Here is an 18,617-nt window from a genome sequence, read left to right as displayed (position 1 = left end):
GGTAGACATGGAATTTTATTGGGATATTTTGTGGTGCTTTTGTGATATTGATAAGGATTGTGATTACAAATATTTTTTTAGCTAATAAATAGTCTTTCAGGGTAGTGACTGCATGGCACAGCATTCACAGTGCCACAAGCACAAATATTGTTGTTGAAAAACAATCTAATCTGAAATATACGACTACATTTTAGGGGAGTGACAGATAGAAATAAAAGGAGAAGTAGATTTCTGTCAAAAATCTCTGATTAAAATTAATCTCAGACATTTTCTAGAAAGAAAAAGAAACATGGATATTTCTAAGCTTGAAAAGTCAAAAAACATGCTCAGACATTTGAAGATTAATCTCAGATATTTTCTAGAGAAAAAAAAACTTGGAATTTTCAATTGTTAAAAATGTTCCACTTTTGAAACTCTTAAAAAGTCAAAAATTTCTGACTTTTGAAAAGTTTTTTTCCAAAATATTTTTGAGATTAATCTCAAAATCTCCAATTTATTTTAATTTACTCTTCTTCTTTTCCCTCTATTTACAATGGTCCTGATAAGCTCTTATTGAAATAAGCTTCTTTAGGATGCCACGCACTTGAAAAACAAGAGAGATGCATAACATTGAGCTGAACACAATAATGACATTTAATCATATCTTCTAATTAGCTAATGTCTATGTTTCGAGATGCTCTCATTGAACAAAATGTGGAGAAAATAGCAAACACTAATAGGAACAAATTATTACAACTAGCATAGCATGCTGTTTGTCTCTTCACTGTGGTCAGGGACCACAACCACCTGCAGATAGCTGAAAGACACAATTACTTGAGCTCTCAAAACAAATAGATATGCCTATTTCAATAGTTCAAACACCAAATATGCATTAATATGCCTGATAGAATCTGTCTTGACAGTAACAAAGAAGTTAATAATTTACAATGCTCCTCATCTCTGCTCTTGAGGGTAAAGCTAATCAATGATTAGTGATCATGAATGGCACTCCTTGATTGTTTGCTTAGCAAACTCCAGCTAATGGCGCATCTGTTAAGGTTGTAACTAAATAGTCGAGCTTCTCAAACTGCATTGTTACAGATTGGGGGGTGGGTGGAGTTCATAATTAGGAAATGTAATAAATTGGAGTTATGTCCCACAGGCAAGTTTCTTTGTTGTTAAATGTGCTGTCGCAGGTTTGAGTCCCATGTCTTCCCCCTTCTCTCATTACTCTCTTTCCTGTCAAATAAAGGCCACTAGAGACAATAAAACCTTTTTTTAAAAATTCTAATCTCAATCTTTCAAGCATAAAAGATTACAAAATGTACCATGGTTAAATATTTTTTAAGGAATATTAACCACCCAGGCAGCAGTGAGGTGGTCAGCAAACTAATAGAGGTGGATATCCCGCCCCCTGCCATCCCCCGTTGGTATCGCTACTGCTTTGAAACAGAAACGTTCCCTATCGAGTCTCCAGTAGCTTTTCAAGAGCAACCAGTTGGATGTGTTGGAGCTAAACTAAGCGAGCTCTTGCTACATAGAAGAAAGCCCACGAGTGCGAACAGGACACCCAGAAACATCCGCATTCCTCCCGGTCTATATGCTGGCAACGTCACTGCCCTGACCCATTAACGGAGAATGTAGGTTAGCAAGTTTGTGGCTACGGCTGTCAGGTAACGCAGCATAATGACAGCCACAAAAGTCTCGACAGAGGTTAAAGTGAACGTTGACGTTTTACAGAAAGCCGACATAGTCCGCGTTAATCTGCGGGCAGAGTACAGTGAGCAGGCCGGGGGGTTGACGTGAGGACACCACTCACCTTGCACCGCCGTGACTGACTGCGAGGCGCCTCTTTCTCTTTTTCTGTTTCACTTTGTAGCGGTGTAGTCCACTCCAGATAGAAAAGCACCTCAAGCAGAGTAAAACATTTCACCGAGAGCGGCAAATTGAAGAAAAGAGAAACAAATGAACGCTACAGTGTAATTCCGGTCAGCTTCAGCCGGTTCGCCTGAAGCTCCTGGGGGAGACTGCTTCCTCTTTCAACGCGCTGTCAAGAGCGAAAAGAGGCGACAGCAGCGACCTGCCATCCCGGGACTGCCAGAATTTCACGGTCACGGTGTACGTGGGGGAGGAAACTCCACGGTGTTGACTAGTTCGCCGCGCTCGGGTGCTGTCCCGTGTCTGTATAGCGCTGGTGAATGCGGGTCAGCTGGAAGCCGGGATGATACGCCGCTAGGCTCTGCAGCACCCTCTACTGGCAAGACAGGAACACTGCCGCCATGGAGGTTACATAATAAACAGTCCAACCTAACAAGCTCTTACAGATAACTACTCAGATTTCAATCTTTTCTGGGTTTTATAATTGGTACTACCGCAGTCTCTATCCAGCTTTAAGGTAATGCTTCACATTTCCATACTTTATTATACAAATCAAAGAAGCTTAACTTTGAATATTCACTAAGTTCTCTTATCACTATATAACATATTTGACTTTCCTCAAGGAAGGCCTACTCTCTACTATTGGAAAATAAATACTAATGACGTTAGCTTGTTCTTGTTTTATTATTTCCTCATTTTTTAATAAGGTTGCTATTCTACATTTTCTCGACTTTTCACTAATATTATGTTTACTATGTTTACATTGTCGTTTTTCTTCATTACTTACTGCTGTTTCTCCACTACACAATAAAACAGAACAACCAGACTCTCTTCTTCTTCCACTCATTCAGTCTTTCTCTCTAAGCCTCATATTTCTCTCTCTTCTTTCTGCTCAAACACGTCTTCAATCTGAGTGGATCCAACATCTGCTGAAGATGAAAGCTGATTGGCTGCTGCCTCTCTGCTCTGACATGTGACTCACAGCTCAAAGTTCAACCCAGTTTCTGTTTTCAGGAACTGAAACTCACACAGTCACTGTGACCGAGAGCAGAAATGGAGCAGAACCAGCTGGACCCAGAAACTTTCTCCTGTTCCATCTGTCTGGATCTACTGAAGGATCCGGTGACGATTCCCTGTGGACACAGCTACTGTATGAAGTGTATTAAAACCCAGTGGGATGAAGAGGATCAGAAGGGAATCCACAGCTGCCCTCAGTGCAGGGAGACATTCACACCGAGGCCTGTGCTAAAGAAGAACACCATGCTAGCAGCTTTAGTGGAGCAGATGAAGAAGACTGGACTCCAAGCTGCTGCTGCTGACCACTGCTATGCTGGACCTGAAGATGTGGCCTGTGATTTCTGCACTGGAAGAAAACTGAAAGCCATCAAGTCCTGTCTGGTCTGTCTGGTTTCTTATTGTAAGAATCACCTCCAACCTCACCTTGATGTCCCTGCAATGAAGAAACACAAGCTGGTGGAGCCGAACAAGAACCTCCAGGAGAACATCTGCTCTAAGCACGATGAGGTAATGAAGATGTTCTGCCGCACTGATCAGAAGTGTATCTGTTATCTTTGCTCAGTGGAGGAACATAAAGGTCATGACTCAGTGTCAGCTGCAACAGAAAGGACTGAGAGGCAGAGAGAGCTGGAGGAGAGACGAGGAAACATCCAGCAGAGAATCCAGGACAGAGAGGAAGATGTGAAGCTGCTTCAACAGGAGGTGGAGGCCATCAATCACTCTGCTGATAAAACAGTGGAGGACAGTGAGAAGATCTTCACCCAGCTGATCCGTCTCCTCCAGAAAAGAAGCTCTGAGGTGAAGCAGCAGATCAGATCCCAGCAGGAAACTGAAGTGAGTCGAGTCAAAGATGTTCAGGAGAAGCTGGAGCAGGAGATCACTGAGCTGAAGAGGAAAGACGCTGAGCTGGAGCAGCTCTCACACACAGAGGATCACAACCAGTTTCTCCTCAACTACCCCTCACTGCCAGCACTCAGTGAGTCGACACACTCATCCAGCATCAACATCCGTCCTCTGAGACACTTTGAGGACGTGACAGCAGCTGTGTCAGAGCTCAGAGACAAACTACAGGACGTCCTGAGAGACAAATGGACAAACATCTCACTGATGGTCACTGAGGTGGATGTTCTACTGTCAGAACCACAACCAGAACCAAAGACCAGAGCTGAGTTCTTGAAATATTCATGTGAAATTACACTGGATCCAAACACAACAAACAAAATGCTGAAACTATCAGAGGGGAACAGGAAGGTGAGATGGATGAAAAACAGTCAGTCTTATTCTAATCATCCAAACAGATTCACTGATAAATTTCAAGTTCTGAGTAGAGAGAGTCTGACTGGACGTTGTTACTGGGAGGTGGAGTGGAGCGGGGATGTTTATGTATCAGTCGCATACAAGAATATTAGCAGAGCAGGAATTGGCAATGATTGTGTATTTGGATATAATGACAAATCTTGGGCTTTCCATTGTAATGGTTCTGAATTTGGTCACAACAACATCTGGACCTCCATCTCAGGTCCAGTTTCCTCCAGACTAGGAGTGTACCTGGATCACACAGCAGGTCTTCTGTCCTTCTACAGCGTCTCTGAAACCATGACTCTCCTCCACAGAGTCCAGAACACATTCACTCAGCCACTACTGGCTGGAGTTTGGGTTGGGAATTATTTTGGGTCTGGATCCTCTGCAGAGTTCATTAAACCCAACTAGATTTCCTCTCTTCTCTCTGATTACTGATCAGGCTTCATGGTTCTGCTGTTCTGTTCTTCTTCATTTCTCTGGTTTAAATGTAGTTCTTAGTCTCTGTGCTCCAGGAACCATTAATGATCTCTGCTGATGTTTTCTTTCATTCTTATATGAAATATTTCTCCACCAGAAAATCTTGTCTTCTCTGCGGTTCAGTAATTTTTGCTTTAACATGTGTATTGATGTATTTGGATTTTCTGATTTTCTTCCACTGATCTGCAGAACAATCATTCTTCTTGATATCAAAGTGAAATGATATCTGTTGTCTTTATTGTGATCCCATGAAGAAACTGAAACTAACATCAACAGAGAAGTTATGCTGCTTTGAAATGTTTAGATCTAGATTAGAACAACAACTGGCTTCTGTTCTGTTTCTTTAGCTTTACTCCAGAGACATTTGATTTTTTTCCCCCTTCATTATTACAATAAATTGTGAGTTTTGTCATCTAAATTGCTGAAAACATTTCCTTCAGAGGGTCTTGTGATGGAAGAGAGGATCAGATACACACATGATGCTTAAAGGGACAATAGGAGCAAAACTTTAAATTAAATTAAAAGATTTAATTAAATTAAAAGATTTATCAAACATTCACGAAAGAATCAAAGCAACACTCTAGGTATGTTTTCTTTTTTTTTAAATGAGGAAATAACATAACATGACATAAAGCTAAAAAAGTAAATGTTGCCCAATACTGCCCCTTTAATGAGAGGGGAGATTATTTTTCCAAACCTTTTTGTCCCCTAATTAATGAAACAATCAGTTTAAAAATGCATTTTGTATTTCCTCTGGTTATGTTAGTCTGTAAATTAAAAGCAGCTGGTAGTTTTGTGCTATTAGCCCCATTTGAGCTACAACAACTGATAAATTTTTACCCAAAATTGTCCCCTGTGTGAAATTTGAATATTTCAGTGGATTTAAAAATGGGCGTGGCCAACGGCTCTACAGCGCCCCCTAACGTGAGGTAGGCCCACAGATAAATTCTGCATAGCAGAAATTTGGTACATCGGTACCAATCCGTGAAACAAGAAAAAAAGTCTCTTGGAGGTATGCCTTAAACCCAACAGGAAGTCGGCCATTTTGGGTCAAAGTGTTCATTTTTGGGCACTTCTCATACATGTTGAACTTTAAGAAACTCCTCGGCAGCTTTTCAGTGCAGCTTGCAGCTTGTTGTGAGCGCTTGGAGAAGAACATTTGTCAGTCTATCATTGTTTTTTGTTGTTCATCAACAAAAAAAAAGCCAGACACACAACACACCATTGGTCCGTTTTGCTGTGCATATGTGCTTTTTATTGCAATAATACATCTGCACATTAACATTTATTTACACACATACACACTCACCGCCAATGGTCTGAACAGAACAGTAAGTTTGGATTTTTTTTTCTTTTCTCTGTTGAGCACTGAACACACGGCTTAAGCAACAAAAAATACAAAATGATAACCAGCTGTCTTTTTTCGGGGGGCACACAATTATTTCACACACACACACACACACACGATTGCATTTGAATAAACCTTAGTCAACCATTCATACACACACCATACACATGCAGCATGGGGTTCCCCACAATGAACTGAACAGCACTGCGTACAGACGGAGCGGCCGACGATCCGTTACGTGATTTTATTTCTACACTAAAACCAAATCAACATCTCCACAGCAAGGAAGATCATACTGATATACTAGGAAATATCCATCATCTGTTCATATACTGTTTTTTCCTCTCTCTATATATATACTATTTACAGAACAATATCATACTCTGTCTTTAAAGGGATTACATTTACACATGAAACAGCATCTTTGTACAGCCACAGCTATATCACTAAAAGCTCTCATGTATTCACACCTCGGCAGCCAAACGACCTCAGTACTGGAGTCAGAGTTGCGTTTTAAACGGCTCGTGAGGACGCATGACAATAACTACAGTCAGCGGGACGAGAAGGAGGCAACAAATACAACAGAGTAGAGCTTAAAACACCGCCTGCTCCTTTTTTTTTGTAGCTTTTTTTACGCACAATGCACAAAACAACACTTTATTATTTTCTCCACAATCATCTATTGTAAGTTCCTTTACAGAGTACAGATTTTCACATTACAACTTCCAATAGTTGGCTGCAACATGTTGATATAAGTGCCGTTAGTGACGTCGGTGAGCGTGAGGGGAGGAGACAAGGAGACGTCTTTTCGGTTGGACATGCGGAGGGGGAGAGGAGTTAGACCAGGGGTCAGTTTTATCCTGCCACGTTGGTTCGTGTTTATGGTTTTGCAGACAGGGAAAGTCTCCTCAGCTCCACTTGCTCCCTCTGCTCTTACAAGCTGCGATCACTACAGAAAGGAAGACATTAGAAAAAGAAGGCGAGGTTTGTTTCGTTTATTCTGCAAGTTCAGAGAAGCCCACCGACACCTGTCAGCATGTTTAGGTGAAAATACATGCATAAATGAGATGTTGGGAAGAAACGGGAAAGACAATTGGCTCAAAAGAAGAAGAACTTAATCATCAAAATCCAGTGTGTATTACAACATCGTTCTTAAAGGGGCAGCATTATGTGTTTTCCCATCACATACAGCACAAATGCACTGCTCTGTCAGAAACAACCAATCAGAGTCAGCAGGAGGGTCCTAGCGCTGTCAATCACCCTCCAGCACACCTCTGTTCTGAAAGCTATTACATAGGAAGCAGTGCAAACAACAGAAAATGTTTATTTGGTAAAAAATATCCATAGCATTGTGGCTGTCTTAATATAATATTTATGTTAAGTATAAATTAACATATAAATACTTATCACAAAAAACAATGGAATTTTATTTTGGTTGTCAATTAGTTTTTTTTAAAATACAGATTCATTACCAAGATAGATTGTTACAATTGAAAAAAAATTTAACAAACTCAAGTTGCCTTTAAAGTTAAATTTAGTTGAGCAATAAGCTACATCATTACACTCAGTTTTTAAAGACAAGTGTTATGTCATAAACTGCATACATGGCAGAGTCTGACCAAAATGAAGTGATTTTAAGGCAACTTTGTTTTCTACGACGCAAAATCAGCAGCACTTTATAAAGTGTGATGTTAGTAAACTGCAGCTAGAAACGAATGTCCAACTTAAATTATGCTAGCAATGGGCTAATAATTCCCACATCAGCTGTTTTTCTCACTACAGTTACTTTGTGATCAAAGTACAATTCAGTCCTTTAGTAAAAGGTATAACGTCTAAACACTACTCTAACTAGCCAACTACACAATCTACTAGCTCTAGATCTAGCTGTTGGTCTTACCAGGAAAGAGCGACCGACAGCTTAAATTCGGATTTGATCGCCTTCATTCAACCTGGTGATTGCAAAATAAAGTCACTGAGGTTAGTTAGTGTTCAGTCCAAATCACTGACTGCTGGGTTTGTTAGGAAGCAATAAATACTCATTTAGGGTTTAACTGAGCGCAAACTGAGGAAATTAGAAGAGACACGTCAAAGCCGGAGTGTCCGAACGTTTTGACAAAAGTTTGAAAGCACACGAGGCCACAAAAATGTAATATTTTACAGAATTTTAAAAACTTTTCGAGCCTTTTTTCATTTGATCTACTCAATAATAAACCAAAAAAAAATGAACAATTTTATTGATATTAACAGCCTAGTTGGATATTTTTAGAAAACGGGTCAGTAAACCGTTAAAGAAAAAAACTTTTAAAAAAGGGTCTAGTAAAAGACAAGCCCACTGTTTCTATGTTTTCTTCTTTGGGATGTAAGGTTTGATTTTGAACAAAAGCAGGTCAGTAACTGTGATTTCTGTTACTCCCAAATTCAAATTAACACAAAAACTTTGGTAAGAAACAGAAATCTACTTTTTACACCTAGTATTTACAAAATAGCAGTCAGTAAAAAGTGATGCCTTCACAGATGGAAAAGTGTCCATCTGGATCAACCATCTGTGATTTCAGGTCAGATTTACACAATTTTAGAATTGAGGTCGCCCCAAATCCATTAGAGGGCCACAAACGGCCCCCGAGCCGCACCTTAGACACCCCTACTTTAAAGGAAGGAGGATGACGACGACACAGGATGATGGAGGCCGTCTTAAAATAGTGATTATACTTACGCTCCCTCGTCTCTAAGCAGAGTCATGAATTTGATCACTCTGTAATCTGGATCCATCTGCAGATTAAGAGGTAGGCAAAAGGATTACAAGGTATGACTATGATTCCCCACATTATTACCAGAACATTATTCAAAAGTCAATTATTTAATGTTGAAAGGAAGCATTTGGTTGAACATGTAAGATATATCTAAATTTTATTTAATATTTGGTATTAAAAATCTGTTTTTGACATTGAAAAAAAATTTAATTTTTTTAAAGAACTTGTAGAAACATTGCTCTTCCTGACTTCAAACGCTGTTAGATCTTATTCGATTTTCTGCCCAGGACCTGAGGTTTCGTACCTGCAGCGACATCTCTATGAGCACCAGCAGCTTCTTGATCCCGATCCAGACCCGCTTCCCCCGGAGCTGCTGGCCGATGCTGGCTCGCTCTTTATCGGTGAAGCTTCCGAGGAGCTGCGAGAGCCGGAAGGAGATTTATGGAGATGTTCAGTGTCACGCTCCAACCCTCCACCCACAGGGCGAAAGACATGTCATAACAACACTGAAGACATGAAAAAACATTCTTCCAGTAGAAGAATGAGATCCGGGCTAAAAAAATAAGGAAGATGTCAAAACTGGTTTGTCCCTTTGAGCGAAGAAGCTAAAAAAACCCTATTTTTATTCACCGTTGAGAAAGTTTAGACCCTTTAGGATCTTTCTTTCTGTGCTGTACCTCTAAGGCGTCCACCAGCTGCTCCCCAGTGGAGATGTTGGGGACGTGGATGGTGGTGCTGAAGGCGTCCAGCATCTCCATCTCCTGCAGGACGTCCTTCCTGCTGGTGGTGCCGATGATGAGCAGCTTCCGGCCCTGCACAACCAACACATGATGCCGTTTCATCCGTCTCTGATTGCGCCGCAGGATAAAACCCTGGATTCATGTTCCTGGCTGAATGACGCCTGCTCATATTTTCATGCAAAATTGCTCTTGATGGTAATGTTAAGTTAAAAAAATAGAAGTAAAAGAAAAGGTAAGAAAACCACAACAAAGGTACATTTTTCTCGATGTCAGATTCATGCTAAACCGATCCCTGTACTGGGCAACGCCTTTTTTTTTACACTTAGAAAATGAATACGCAGTCATAAACCAAACATTATTTTGAAAATATATGATAATAATTAAAAAATTATAATTTCTGAAAATTAATCCTGACACCCTGTCTAAAAGGCACCCTTTGTAGGGTCCTAAGAGCCCTACGCTTTTAGTGCTGCAATGTACAACTACATCTTAGTGATTATGCTTTAGATTATTCTGATGACTAATAGATTAATCAGATTTTTAAAAATGGTCCATTCTATAGATCTTTTTATTTATTTATGCGCTTATGCTTTTTTTATACAATATTAGAAATACATTTAAAAATACAAGTAAAGAATTAATATCCTTTTTGAAGAAAATTGATTAATTCTAGGCATTTTTATTGCCTAAAATGCAATTGCAGCATTTCTTTAGTGTACATTTGATCACGTGTAGCAAAAAAATACTTCTGACACCAACATGTGAAAATCTCATCCATCTCTGTTTGATATAAGAGCAACAGTTAATAACATCAATGTTGTTGGTATTTTTTGGATTAACCGATTAATTAATGGATAGCAAAAGAAAACAGGTGAAGCCAGAAACGTCACTTGAATAGTTCTGAATAGACAAAGTTTTTTTTTTTTTTTTATCTTTAATACAAACCATATATACTTTTTGTACAGTTTTGTTTTAATTACTGAGTACGTTGTTCTTTAAGCAGTTGACCCCTACTTAATGATTAATCGATAACTAAATTAGTTGACGATTATTTCAATAATCGATTCATCATGATATTAATCGGATTAATTGTTTCAGCTCTGAAATTTTGTCAAACTTCATTTCAACCATAAACCGTCGTTGCACCCTGACGATTGATTAAGACATTATTTATTGATCTACTGGTACAATTTCATTATGTTCTAGAAACAGAATAACAAATAAAATTATGTCTTATGTTTTACTTAATTGTGAACTGGAAGTAAAACAATAGTTTGATTTTATTGTTTAAATAAAAATCTCATTTGCATGATTTAATACGGTGAAGTCAAGTTTTTCTGCTGATAACTGAGGATTATTTTGAGTGTACTTTTCAATGTTCAACATGAATGTCTGCAGGCTTCAGAAGATCTCTCACCTTGGGTGGAGGTTTTTTAAGCAGCACCAGCAGAGCCTGCAGCACAAGGTTAGAGAAACGAGGACCAATAGGCACGTAGTCCAGCAGGCGCTCGATGTCGTCCACCACCACACAGCTGAGCTGGGACTTGTATGCGTCATCGAAGACCTGGGACAGGCAGAGAAGGTGGAAGGTGAATATAAACACATGATTGTTTCAGTATGAAGCCACACACTGTCTGCAGGACCTGCCTTTTTGATAGCCTGGCATTTGGAGATCTCAGAGTTTCCAATCATCTTGTCTGGAGAGCAGAGCTTAATGAAGGGGAACTGGGAGTCCTCTGCGATCTTCGCTGCCAGGGCCGTCTTCCCACTGTGGGATGGACCTGTGAGCATAAACACAAGTGGTTCACTTTACTATCTGAGTATTGTTGCTTTGGAAGGCTTTGGTTGAACAGTTTGTCTACCCTCCAGGAGTACGGCCACCAGAGGAGTGCGGTCGCTGTTCTTGGTCTGCTGGACAAGCAGCTCTCCGTCATCCAGGACGTGGGTAACGGGGTCGCCCCATTTGATGATCCCGTTCATGATGTAGCTGGAGTAATCCTCCTGGTTTGTGCCAAAAGCCTGTAGACAAAACATTCGGGGTGGTGAGAAACTCCATGTTGCCCACTCTTCACATCGTTGGTCCACAGCGATTTTACGCAACAGGGACCTAGAGTGTCACATACGGGCTTGATGTCATTGTTGAGGGATCCCATGAAGTCAGCCCTGGTGACCTGGAGCTTCTCCGCCCGCTCCATGTCCACCTCAACTGTAGTTGTAGCCTGGAAAAGAGCAATAAACCAATGACACATTGATGGAGAGGTATCTTTTTAAACTACTTCGTCATTTCAGATTTACCAATCATCTACGCCTGCTGCTAAGGGTGAGTTGAAATCTCATGTCAGGATATCCTTCATTTCTATGAGGATCTCTTCAATTTCCTACTGACTTGAAGCAAATAGAAAAACTTTGGGTGTTAGGATTTCAGGCCCTCACATTTACCAGGCCTGTGTCCTTGTAGTAACAGCCTATTGACTTTGTTTGAGCCCTGCTGTCGCTCTAAGCTGCTTCCGCCTGCTGACTGTACAATGTGTGCAAGTTTTTGTAGAGCTTCAGTGAAAGCATCGCCTCATTCTATGCTGTTTGATGAGAATTCCTCCCTAACACTAAGTTAGCCTAAAGATGCTAACATGAAAAATTTTCTTCCTGTCAGTGATTGACTTTGTCCTCAAGAGTAACAGATGATGTTGTAACTGAATCCACCTCAAACTAAAGCCCTGAGTGTTAAAGAGAGTCAGATGACCTTGATATGTCGGTTCATGGCGGTGGACTGTGCGGCCCGGACGAGCCCCTCCAGCTCGGCACCGCTGTAGTTCTTTGTCTCTGCGGCCAGCTCTTTGATGTCAACGTCTCCAGCCAGCAGGTTAAAGTTCCGCATCTTAATGGTGTGGATGTTCAGGATCTGGAAGCGACCCTTCTCATCAGGCAGACCTGGAGGACGTGTGCAGCGGCAATGAGAGAAAACTAGACTAAAACTGTTATCACACTACCAACACTGAACCTGGATTGATAGTCTTTCTAAAGGTACCACTGAAAAATTATTGCAAAAATCCTATAGATGAAATCAAAACGCAGCAGGTACAGAAAAAATACCCTTCAAGTCAATTACCTACAGGGTACCAAGGGGAACCGAGGTTTAAAAGATTGATGTAGCCAATTTTTGGGGTCTACACCCATGTTGATGGGAATCTCTGGAACCATATGTGTTTATCTTGCACATGCTCCCCAACAGAAAAACCACAAAGCTCTTCTCTCACGGTGCATAGGGTATGTGCACTGGAAAGATCACTTCATAAACTAAAACAAGAGATCAAAATGGCAGTCAAGCAAAGCCATCAACTCACCGATTTCCATCTTCACCTCAAACCTGCCAGGCCTCATCAGAGCATCATCAATGAGGTCGGGCCTGTTGGTCATTCCTTCACACACAGAAAATCAATGGTCAGGAAATCACAGGAAAAAATAAGAATTTATTGGGAGACCAGGAAACTAATGTAGGATCACAGGCAAAAGCATTGTAAATAGTAAGAACTCTACAACATGGCTTTTGTCTGATTTCATAGTCCTTACCAATAACCAGGATGTTGTTAAGTTGCTCCACGCCATCGATTTTCGACAGCAGCTGGTTGACCACCGTGTCGTGTACACCCGTGCTGCTGGCGCCCGTGCCTCTCTGCTTGCAGATAGCATCCAACTCATCGAAGATGATGATGTGCAGGCCGCTGTTGGCGCCAAGCTGAAAACAGTTTTTAAAAAAAGTTTTATTCTGAAATGTTTTTGCATTTGTACCCTATAGAGCACTATTGAGAATCACTTTGTTTCACTAGAGAAAAGATACAACATCTTGGTCTAGGTAGCCTGGCAACTGTCTCTGACTTGCCTATGTTGGACAAGGGCTCGCTTCAGGTGTTTCCAATGGAAACATGGAAGAAGAAGCAAGATACTGTTGCCAAATTCTTCTCACTAAAAAGCTCTCACTGACCAAACTCTGCCTGTAACTCTCCAACCAGCTCTCTGTTTCCTTTCGATTGGCAGCAGGAGCCAGGAAGATATTCTCTTGGTAACCAGACTAACTCCAGCTATGAGAAGGCTTGGAAGAAAAAGATGACCAGACCGAATTAGTCTGGTCATCGACTCTTCATCGACAAAAAGTAAAAAGGTTCTTTCAAAGAGGATCAGCTTTAAACAGACACCAGACAAACATTTACAGCTCTCTAGAGGAGAAACACCATCCATCCATCCATCCATCCATCCATCCATCCATCCATCCATCCATCCATCCATCCATCCATCCATCCATCCATCCATCCATCCATCCATCCATCCATCCATCATCCATCCATCCATCCATCCATCCATCCATCCATCCATCCATCCATCCATCCATCCATCCATCCATCCATCCAGTTTCTCTGTCAGAATCCAAAGGCATTCCCAGTCCAGCCCAGAAACATAGTTCCTCCAGCATCTCCTTGGTCTTCCTCCAAGTTTCCTCTCTGTGACACACCAGGGAGACATCCAGAAACCATCCTAGTCAGATGTCCGAGTCACCTCAAGCGGCTCCTCTTGACATGGAGAAGCAGCGATTCTACTTTGAGTCCCTCCCAGATTACCAAGTTTTTCACCCTATCTCTGTGGGAGAGCCCCCAGACACCCTGCGGAGGAAACTCATTTCACCTGCTTGTATCCATGACCTTGTTCTTTCAGTAATGACCCAAAGCTCCTGACAACAGATGAAGGTTTGGACATAGTTTGACAGGCAAATCAAGAGCTTCGCCTTTTACCTCAGATCTCTCTTCACCAGGACAGATCGGTACAACACTTACATCTCTGCGGACATAGCACCAATCCAACAATCGACCTCCTGCTTCATTTTCCCCTCATTGGTGAAGGAGAACTCAAGATACTGACGCAGTTGGGGCAGGAAATCTTTCGACAAAGAGAAGGCACTCTACGTTTTCTGACTCAAGACCATGGTCTCACACACCCAAAGAAATGTAAAAGTTTCTCTTCAACCCGAACTTCACTGTCTTCATTCAACATGTCGTCCACCAGATTCGCCATCTTGGAATTTATTGCTTTAAGTCACAGCAGCCATGATGTTTCAAGACCAGAATTTGTTTGTGTTATATTCTGCCTCCCAGCATCATCACAGGCACAACAAGGCATTCATGACAACTCTCTCTATTTGAACTGACACTTGCCGGCCAAACAGACATTTATGACTTGCATTGTTATTATTAGCTTGTCTGAGATCTCGATGAACAACACAGGACAGAAAGGTCTCTCACCCTCTTCTGCTCGTCCTCTGCGTCGGCAAACAGCTTGCGGATGTTGGCCTCAGACTCTCCCACGTACTTGTTGAGGATCTCCGGACCGTTAACCACCTTCGGCTCACGGGCGTTGAGCATCTTGCCTATCTGCCGGGCCATCAGAGTTTTTCCACACCCTGGTGGGCCAAACAGCAGGATTCCCTTCACGTGCTTGCAGCCTGGAGCAAGAAAAAGCACAGTAAACAAAAAGAAAAGACTACAAACAGATTCTAAAAAAAGAAAGGTATGTGGCCAAAAAATCATAATAAATGAAGGAAGAGTCAGGTAGTGTGGATGCAAGAAAGAGAAGAAGGAAGAGGTCATCTACTTTTGCTAAATGTATGATTATTTTTCCAGCATTCCAATATCTAACTAACATTTTTTTTAAAAATCATTTCTATATTACGGATGTGAAAGATGACAGATAAAAGCCAGGTCTTACCCATCTGCTCCACAATATCAGGAGGGAAAACCCTGGATGCGAAGGCTCTGCGGAAAATGTCAGAGAATTCCTTGTCCAAACCTCCAATTCCCATTTTCTCAAAGTTCCAGTCCGGGTTGATGATTGTCTGCCGTGCCTCCTTGGTCTTTGCCTTACCTGTTCAAACATACAGATATCATCAAATATTCTAAAGCCTAAACAAATATAAAGTCAAAATGGATCAACATTTTAATACAGTTTTGTTTTTTGTTTTTTTGTAAATTAAATTCATTTCTAAAGTAAAATATAGCAAGCCTGCTTATTTTTTTAGCGTTTTTCTTTGCAGACAGCTCTGGTCAATTTTTGTTTGTTCTTGCTGCCATCTAGTGGAGAAAACTGTTAACCATCAGTCACAGGTTAACCATGTTGCTCGTGTAGCATTTTGGCTTTACACTTACCAATCAGCTGGTATTCAAACACAGTCAGAGCATATATATGGAAAGAAGTAGAAGAACAACACACCAACTAGTGTGAGTGAAGAATTCTCTGCCTTCTCGAAGATGACCTGGCTGTTGCCCACCATCAGACCGACATCGATCTGGTGGAGAAACCAGAGTTACTCACATTCCTTGTTTAGCTAATTCAAAATGTTTTTATTTGTTCAGCAGTTACTATTTCCGTATTGAAATAAAATCCTGCCTAATATAAACATGAATTCTGTTCATGATATTCACATTTTTTGAGCAGAAGCTGTATTTAAATAAAATTTATGAAACAGATAGTGCTTTTAAAACAAAAAAATTAAACTTCAAATAAAAAATAAAAAAAGTCAAATAAAAATAGGAAAAATGATTCCCGTATAAGGATTTAAAATTTTTAAAACTCCAATTGGAACGCAAATCTAAGGTCTGTGTCATTTTTGTCATATTTCAGGAAACGTAGTCAGACATAAGGTCGGCAAAGACACAGGCTAACCAAACATGATTTTTTGGGTCAATGACCCAAATGCTTCTGATGACAGAAATACAGAAGGATTGATGACACAGAAATGCATTATTATGATTCATTTTTTGCTTTATTTTCCGTTTGACAAATTTAAATACTGGCGCAGCTAAAAAATGTGAATATGATTAGAAAGCAAAAAAAAAAAAGTCACTCATTTAAAAAAGTGCAGCTCATATATTGCATTTATTCATTGCCCAGAATGAAATACATAAGACAATTGAAGCCATGTGTAGAAAACGAGAACTTTTTCCTTCCACTCAACTCTCCATGTTTTAATTTTCCTCAGAATTATACATTTTAAGGAACTGAATTTTGGTTATTTATTATCTGTAAGCTTTGATCTTCAACATATTAAGAAATAAGCACTTGAAAATGTCACTATTTCATCTATAGCACATGCAGAATGTATCAGTTTCATTTTCTGAAATGAGAGACAAAATTATATTTTTGTTACTCTCACTGAGAGCATCTGTAATTAGAACTGTAATAATAATAATAATAATAATAATAATAATAATAATAATAATAATAATAATAATAATAATAATAATAATAATAATAATGGAAGTTGGGTTGCGGTCTAAGAGAGAGATTCAAATGATTGATTTTTAATATTCTCAATATTCTAATGTTTTGAGTTATATAGTCAAAGGGCCTGTGACCTTATGCTGCTGGTCTGTTGTAAACTAATCAGCTGTAGTTTATTATATAATGAAGCCTCATTAGAACCTTTTGACTTAAAAAATATTTTTTTTAATTTCTTGACTTATAATTTGGAGAATTTCTGAGGCAAAAACATAAGGATATTGCAACATTAAATCACTGTTTTCAAAAAAATAATATACATCTTTGTCATTTGAGTTTTACATTTTTTAGAGGGGATTGTATTCTGTATTTTCTAGACACTTAGTGCCATTTTATACCACAATCAAGTATGTTACCTTCAGTTGTTATAAAAATGATACATACAGTACAGACCAAAAGTTTGGACACACCTTCTCATTGAATTCAATTAGAAAGTGTGTCTAAACGTTTGGTCTGTACTGTATATCAAATATGACTTAAATGAAATTGGACTTAACATGGTGCCTTGAAATTGGGCCTCTGTCTCTTTAAAATCTGCTGCTCTTTCTGAAACGTCATCATAACATGGCTCCTCTATTAACCCTTTAACGTTTTTTTTGTTTGTTTTTTTTTATACCAGAGTTGCACTGAGAAGTAGTTTCTATAATGAGCTCAGCAGATCCACTGGTCCACCAGGTGTTTGCTAATTGCTACTGGCTAGTCTGAAGGAGCTGAGGAGGGAGTGGCTGGGAGAGCTGCTCTGTGAGGCGGACGCTCTAAAACCTGGAACTGAAGCTCTGAGGAAGAGCTGCGCCTTGAAGGCAGGCCTAGCTCTACCCATGTATTTTGCACAGCTGAATGGTTGCCATGGGAGATGAAAGAATTTCGCAAACATGAATAAAAATAAAAAAATCAAAAAAAAATCAAAGCAACACTCCAGTATGTTTTGGTCTTTGAAAAGCAAATAACATTATAACATGATGTAAAGCTCAAAATAATTGAATTTACGTACTACTGTCCCTTTAAATGAGTTTTCAATTTCAGAATATTGACATTGGAGCACTTCTATATTTGATAGTGGCACTTTAGTTGTTTGTAGTGAACAATGTTAAGTCTGATGCTACAAATAAAGTTAGCAAGTTACAAGCAAGTAATATTGGTATTATATCATATAAATTCTCTATAAATATTCAGACTTAAGTTCAGGTTTAGTAACTATGTGATAAAGTTTTTTTTTTAAAGTCACTTTGCTGGGTTGGTCCAAAAGTCCCCCAAACTCTAATAAACTAACCTCCCTGGGTGTCCACACCTGATGATGCTGTGAAAACTTTTGATGATATAAATTCCTATAGAATATCAGGGTATGAGGCTAATATGAGGCTCACATCTATTTAGACCTGAATATCTCTGTATGCTCATGTTCTAATTCATTATGAGCCGACTGCAGTCCTATCAGGATCATTCTACGTTCTTGGAAGCAATTTTCCAGCTCGCTCTCTGGAGTTTAATTACTTAAAACTAATGATGTGTCTCTGAACAATCAACAAAATCCCACGAGCGGCAGAACCGAAGCAAAACTAATAGACGCTCCCAGCAGCAGCAGCCCAGACTCCTTCCTCACTCTCAGCTTCGAGGTCTGAACTCCCTCCAGAGGTCACGTACCTTTTGCGACTTCTTCCCAGAAGCTGGTTCTCCTTTCAGGATGCTGGTGTCCATCGCCTCGATGTCCTTCACCACCAGTCCGAACAGCTTGTCACAGAAACTGAACACTAACTGGAAAGTGTGGACACCAAATATTAACAACATGATCTAACGTGAAAAGGAGAA

At 40.0% G+C, this 18,617-nt stretch overlaps 3 protein-coding genes across 5 annotated transcripts in view; 1 reads left to right on the top strand and 2 right to left on the bottom strand.

Annotated features, from left to right (window-relative positions):
* LOC122821350 (thyroid hormone receptor alpha) overlaps window positions 1-2,174 on the bottom strand; it is a 65,543-nt gene extending 63,369 nt beyond the window's left edge. The window contains exon 1 of one of the 2 annotated variants that reach the window (XM_044099180.1): window positions 1,799-2,174. The gene's annotated coding sequence lies outside the window, so the exon portion shown is untranslated. The remainder of the gene's footprint in view (window positions 1-1,798) is intronic. The other variant, XM_044099177.1, reaches the window with a different exon arrangement.
* Window positions 1,131-5,062, top strand: LOC122821349 (tripartite motif-containing protein 16-like). Of its 2 annotated transcripts, none has more exons than XM_044099176.1 (2): window positions 1,131-1,145; window positions 2,920-5,058. In XM_044099176.1, the coding sequence occupies exons 1-2, from the start codon at window positions 1,131-1,133 to the stop codon at window positions 4,582-4,584; spliced, it is 1,680 nt and encodes a 559-aa protein (XP_043955111.1). In that variant the 3' UTR covers window positions 4,585-5,058. The 2 variants fall into 2 exon arrangements, with proteins under 2 accessions (XP_043955111.1, XP_043955110.1); XM_044099175.1 differs by lacking the exon at window positions 1,131-1,145 and adding an exon at window positions 2,274-2,374 and having other exon boundaries at window positions 2,872-5,062.
* A 1,043-nt stretch (window positions 5,063-6,105) lies between these two features.
* The window catches only part of LOC122821348 (vesicle-fusing ATPase), a 32,750-nt gene continuing 20,238 nt past the window's right edge, over window positions 6,106-18,617 (bottom strand). Inside the window, exons 6-20 of the mRNA XM_044099173.1 lie at window positions 18,453-18,563; window positions 15,744-15,819; window positions 15,243-15,398; window positions 14,780-14,979; window positions 13,059-13,224; window positions 12,833-12,907; window positions 12,232-12,419; window positions 11,615-11,710; window positions 11,354-11,510; window positions 11,139-11,272; window positions 10,909-11,055; window positions 9,429-9,563; window positions 9,056-9,169; window positions 8,715-8,770; window positions 6,106-6,950 (exon numbers count right to left, since the gene is read on the bottom strand). Of these exons, the coding sequence (XP_043955108.1) occupies window positions 6,935-6,950; window positions 8,715-8,770; window positions 9,056-9,169; window positions 9,429-9,563; window positions 10,909-11,055; window positions 11,139-11,272; window positions 11,354-11,510; window positions 11,615-11,710; window positions 12,232-12,419; window positions 12,833-12,907; window positions 13,059-13,224; window positions 14,780-14,979; window positions 15,243-15,398; window positions 15,744-15,819; window positions 18,453-18,563 (1,827 nt within the window). The 3' untranslated portion in view covers window positions 6,106-6,934. The remainder of the gene's footprint in view (window positions 6,951-8,714; window positions 8,771-9,055; window positions 9,170-9,428; window positions 9,564-10,908; window positions 11,056-11,138; window positions 11,273-11,353; window positions 11,511-11,614; window positions 11,711-12,231; window positions 12,420-12,832; window positions 12,908-13,058; window positions 13,225-14,779; window positions 14,980-15,242; window positions 15,399-15,743; window positions 15,820-18,452; window positions 18,564-18,617) is intronic.

This window comes from Gambusia affinis, linkage group LG19 (assembly GCF_019740435.1).
Source record: "Gambusia affinis linkage group LG19, SWU_Gaff_1.0, whole genome shotgun sequence".
NCBI lineage: Eukaryota > Metazoa > Chordata > Actinopteri > Cyprinodontiformes > Poeciliidae > Gambusia > Gambusia affinis.
This window is presented reverse-complemented; position numbering and strand designations above follow the sequence as displayed.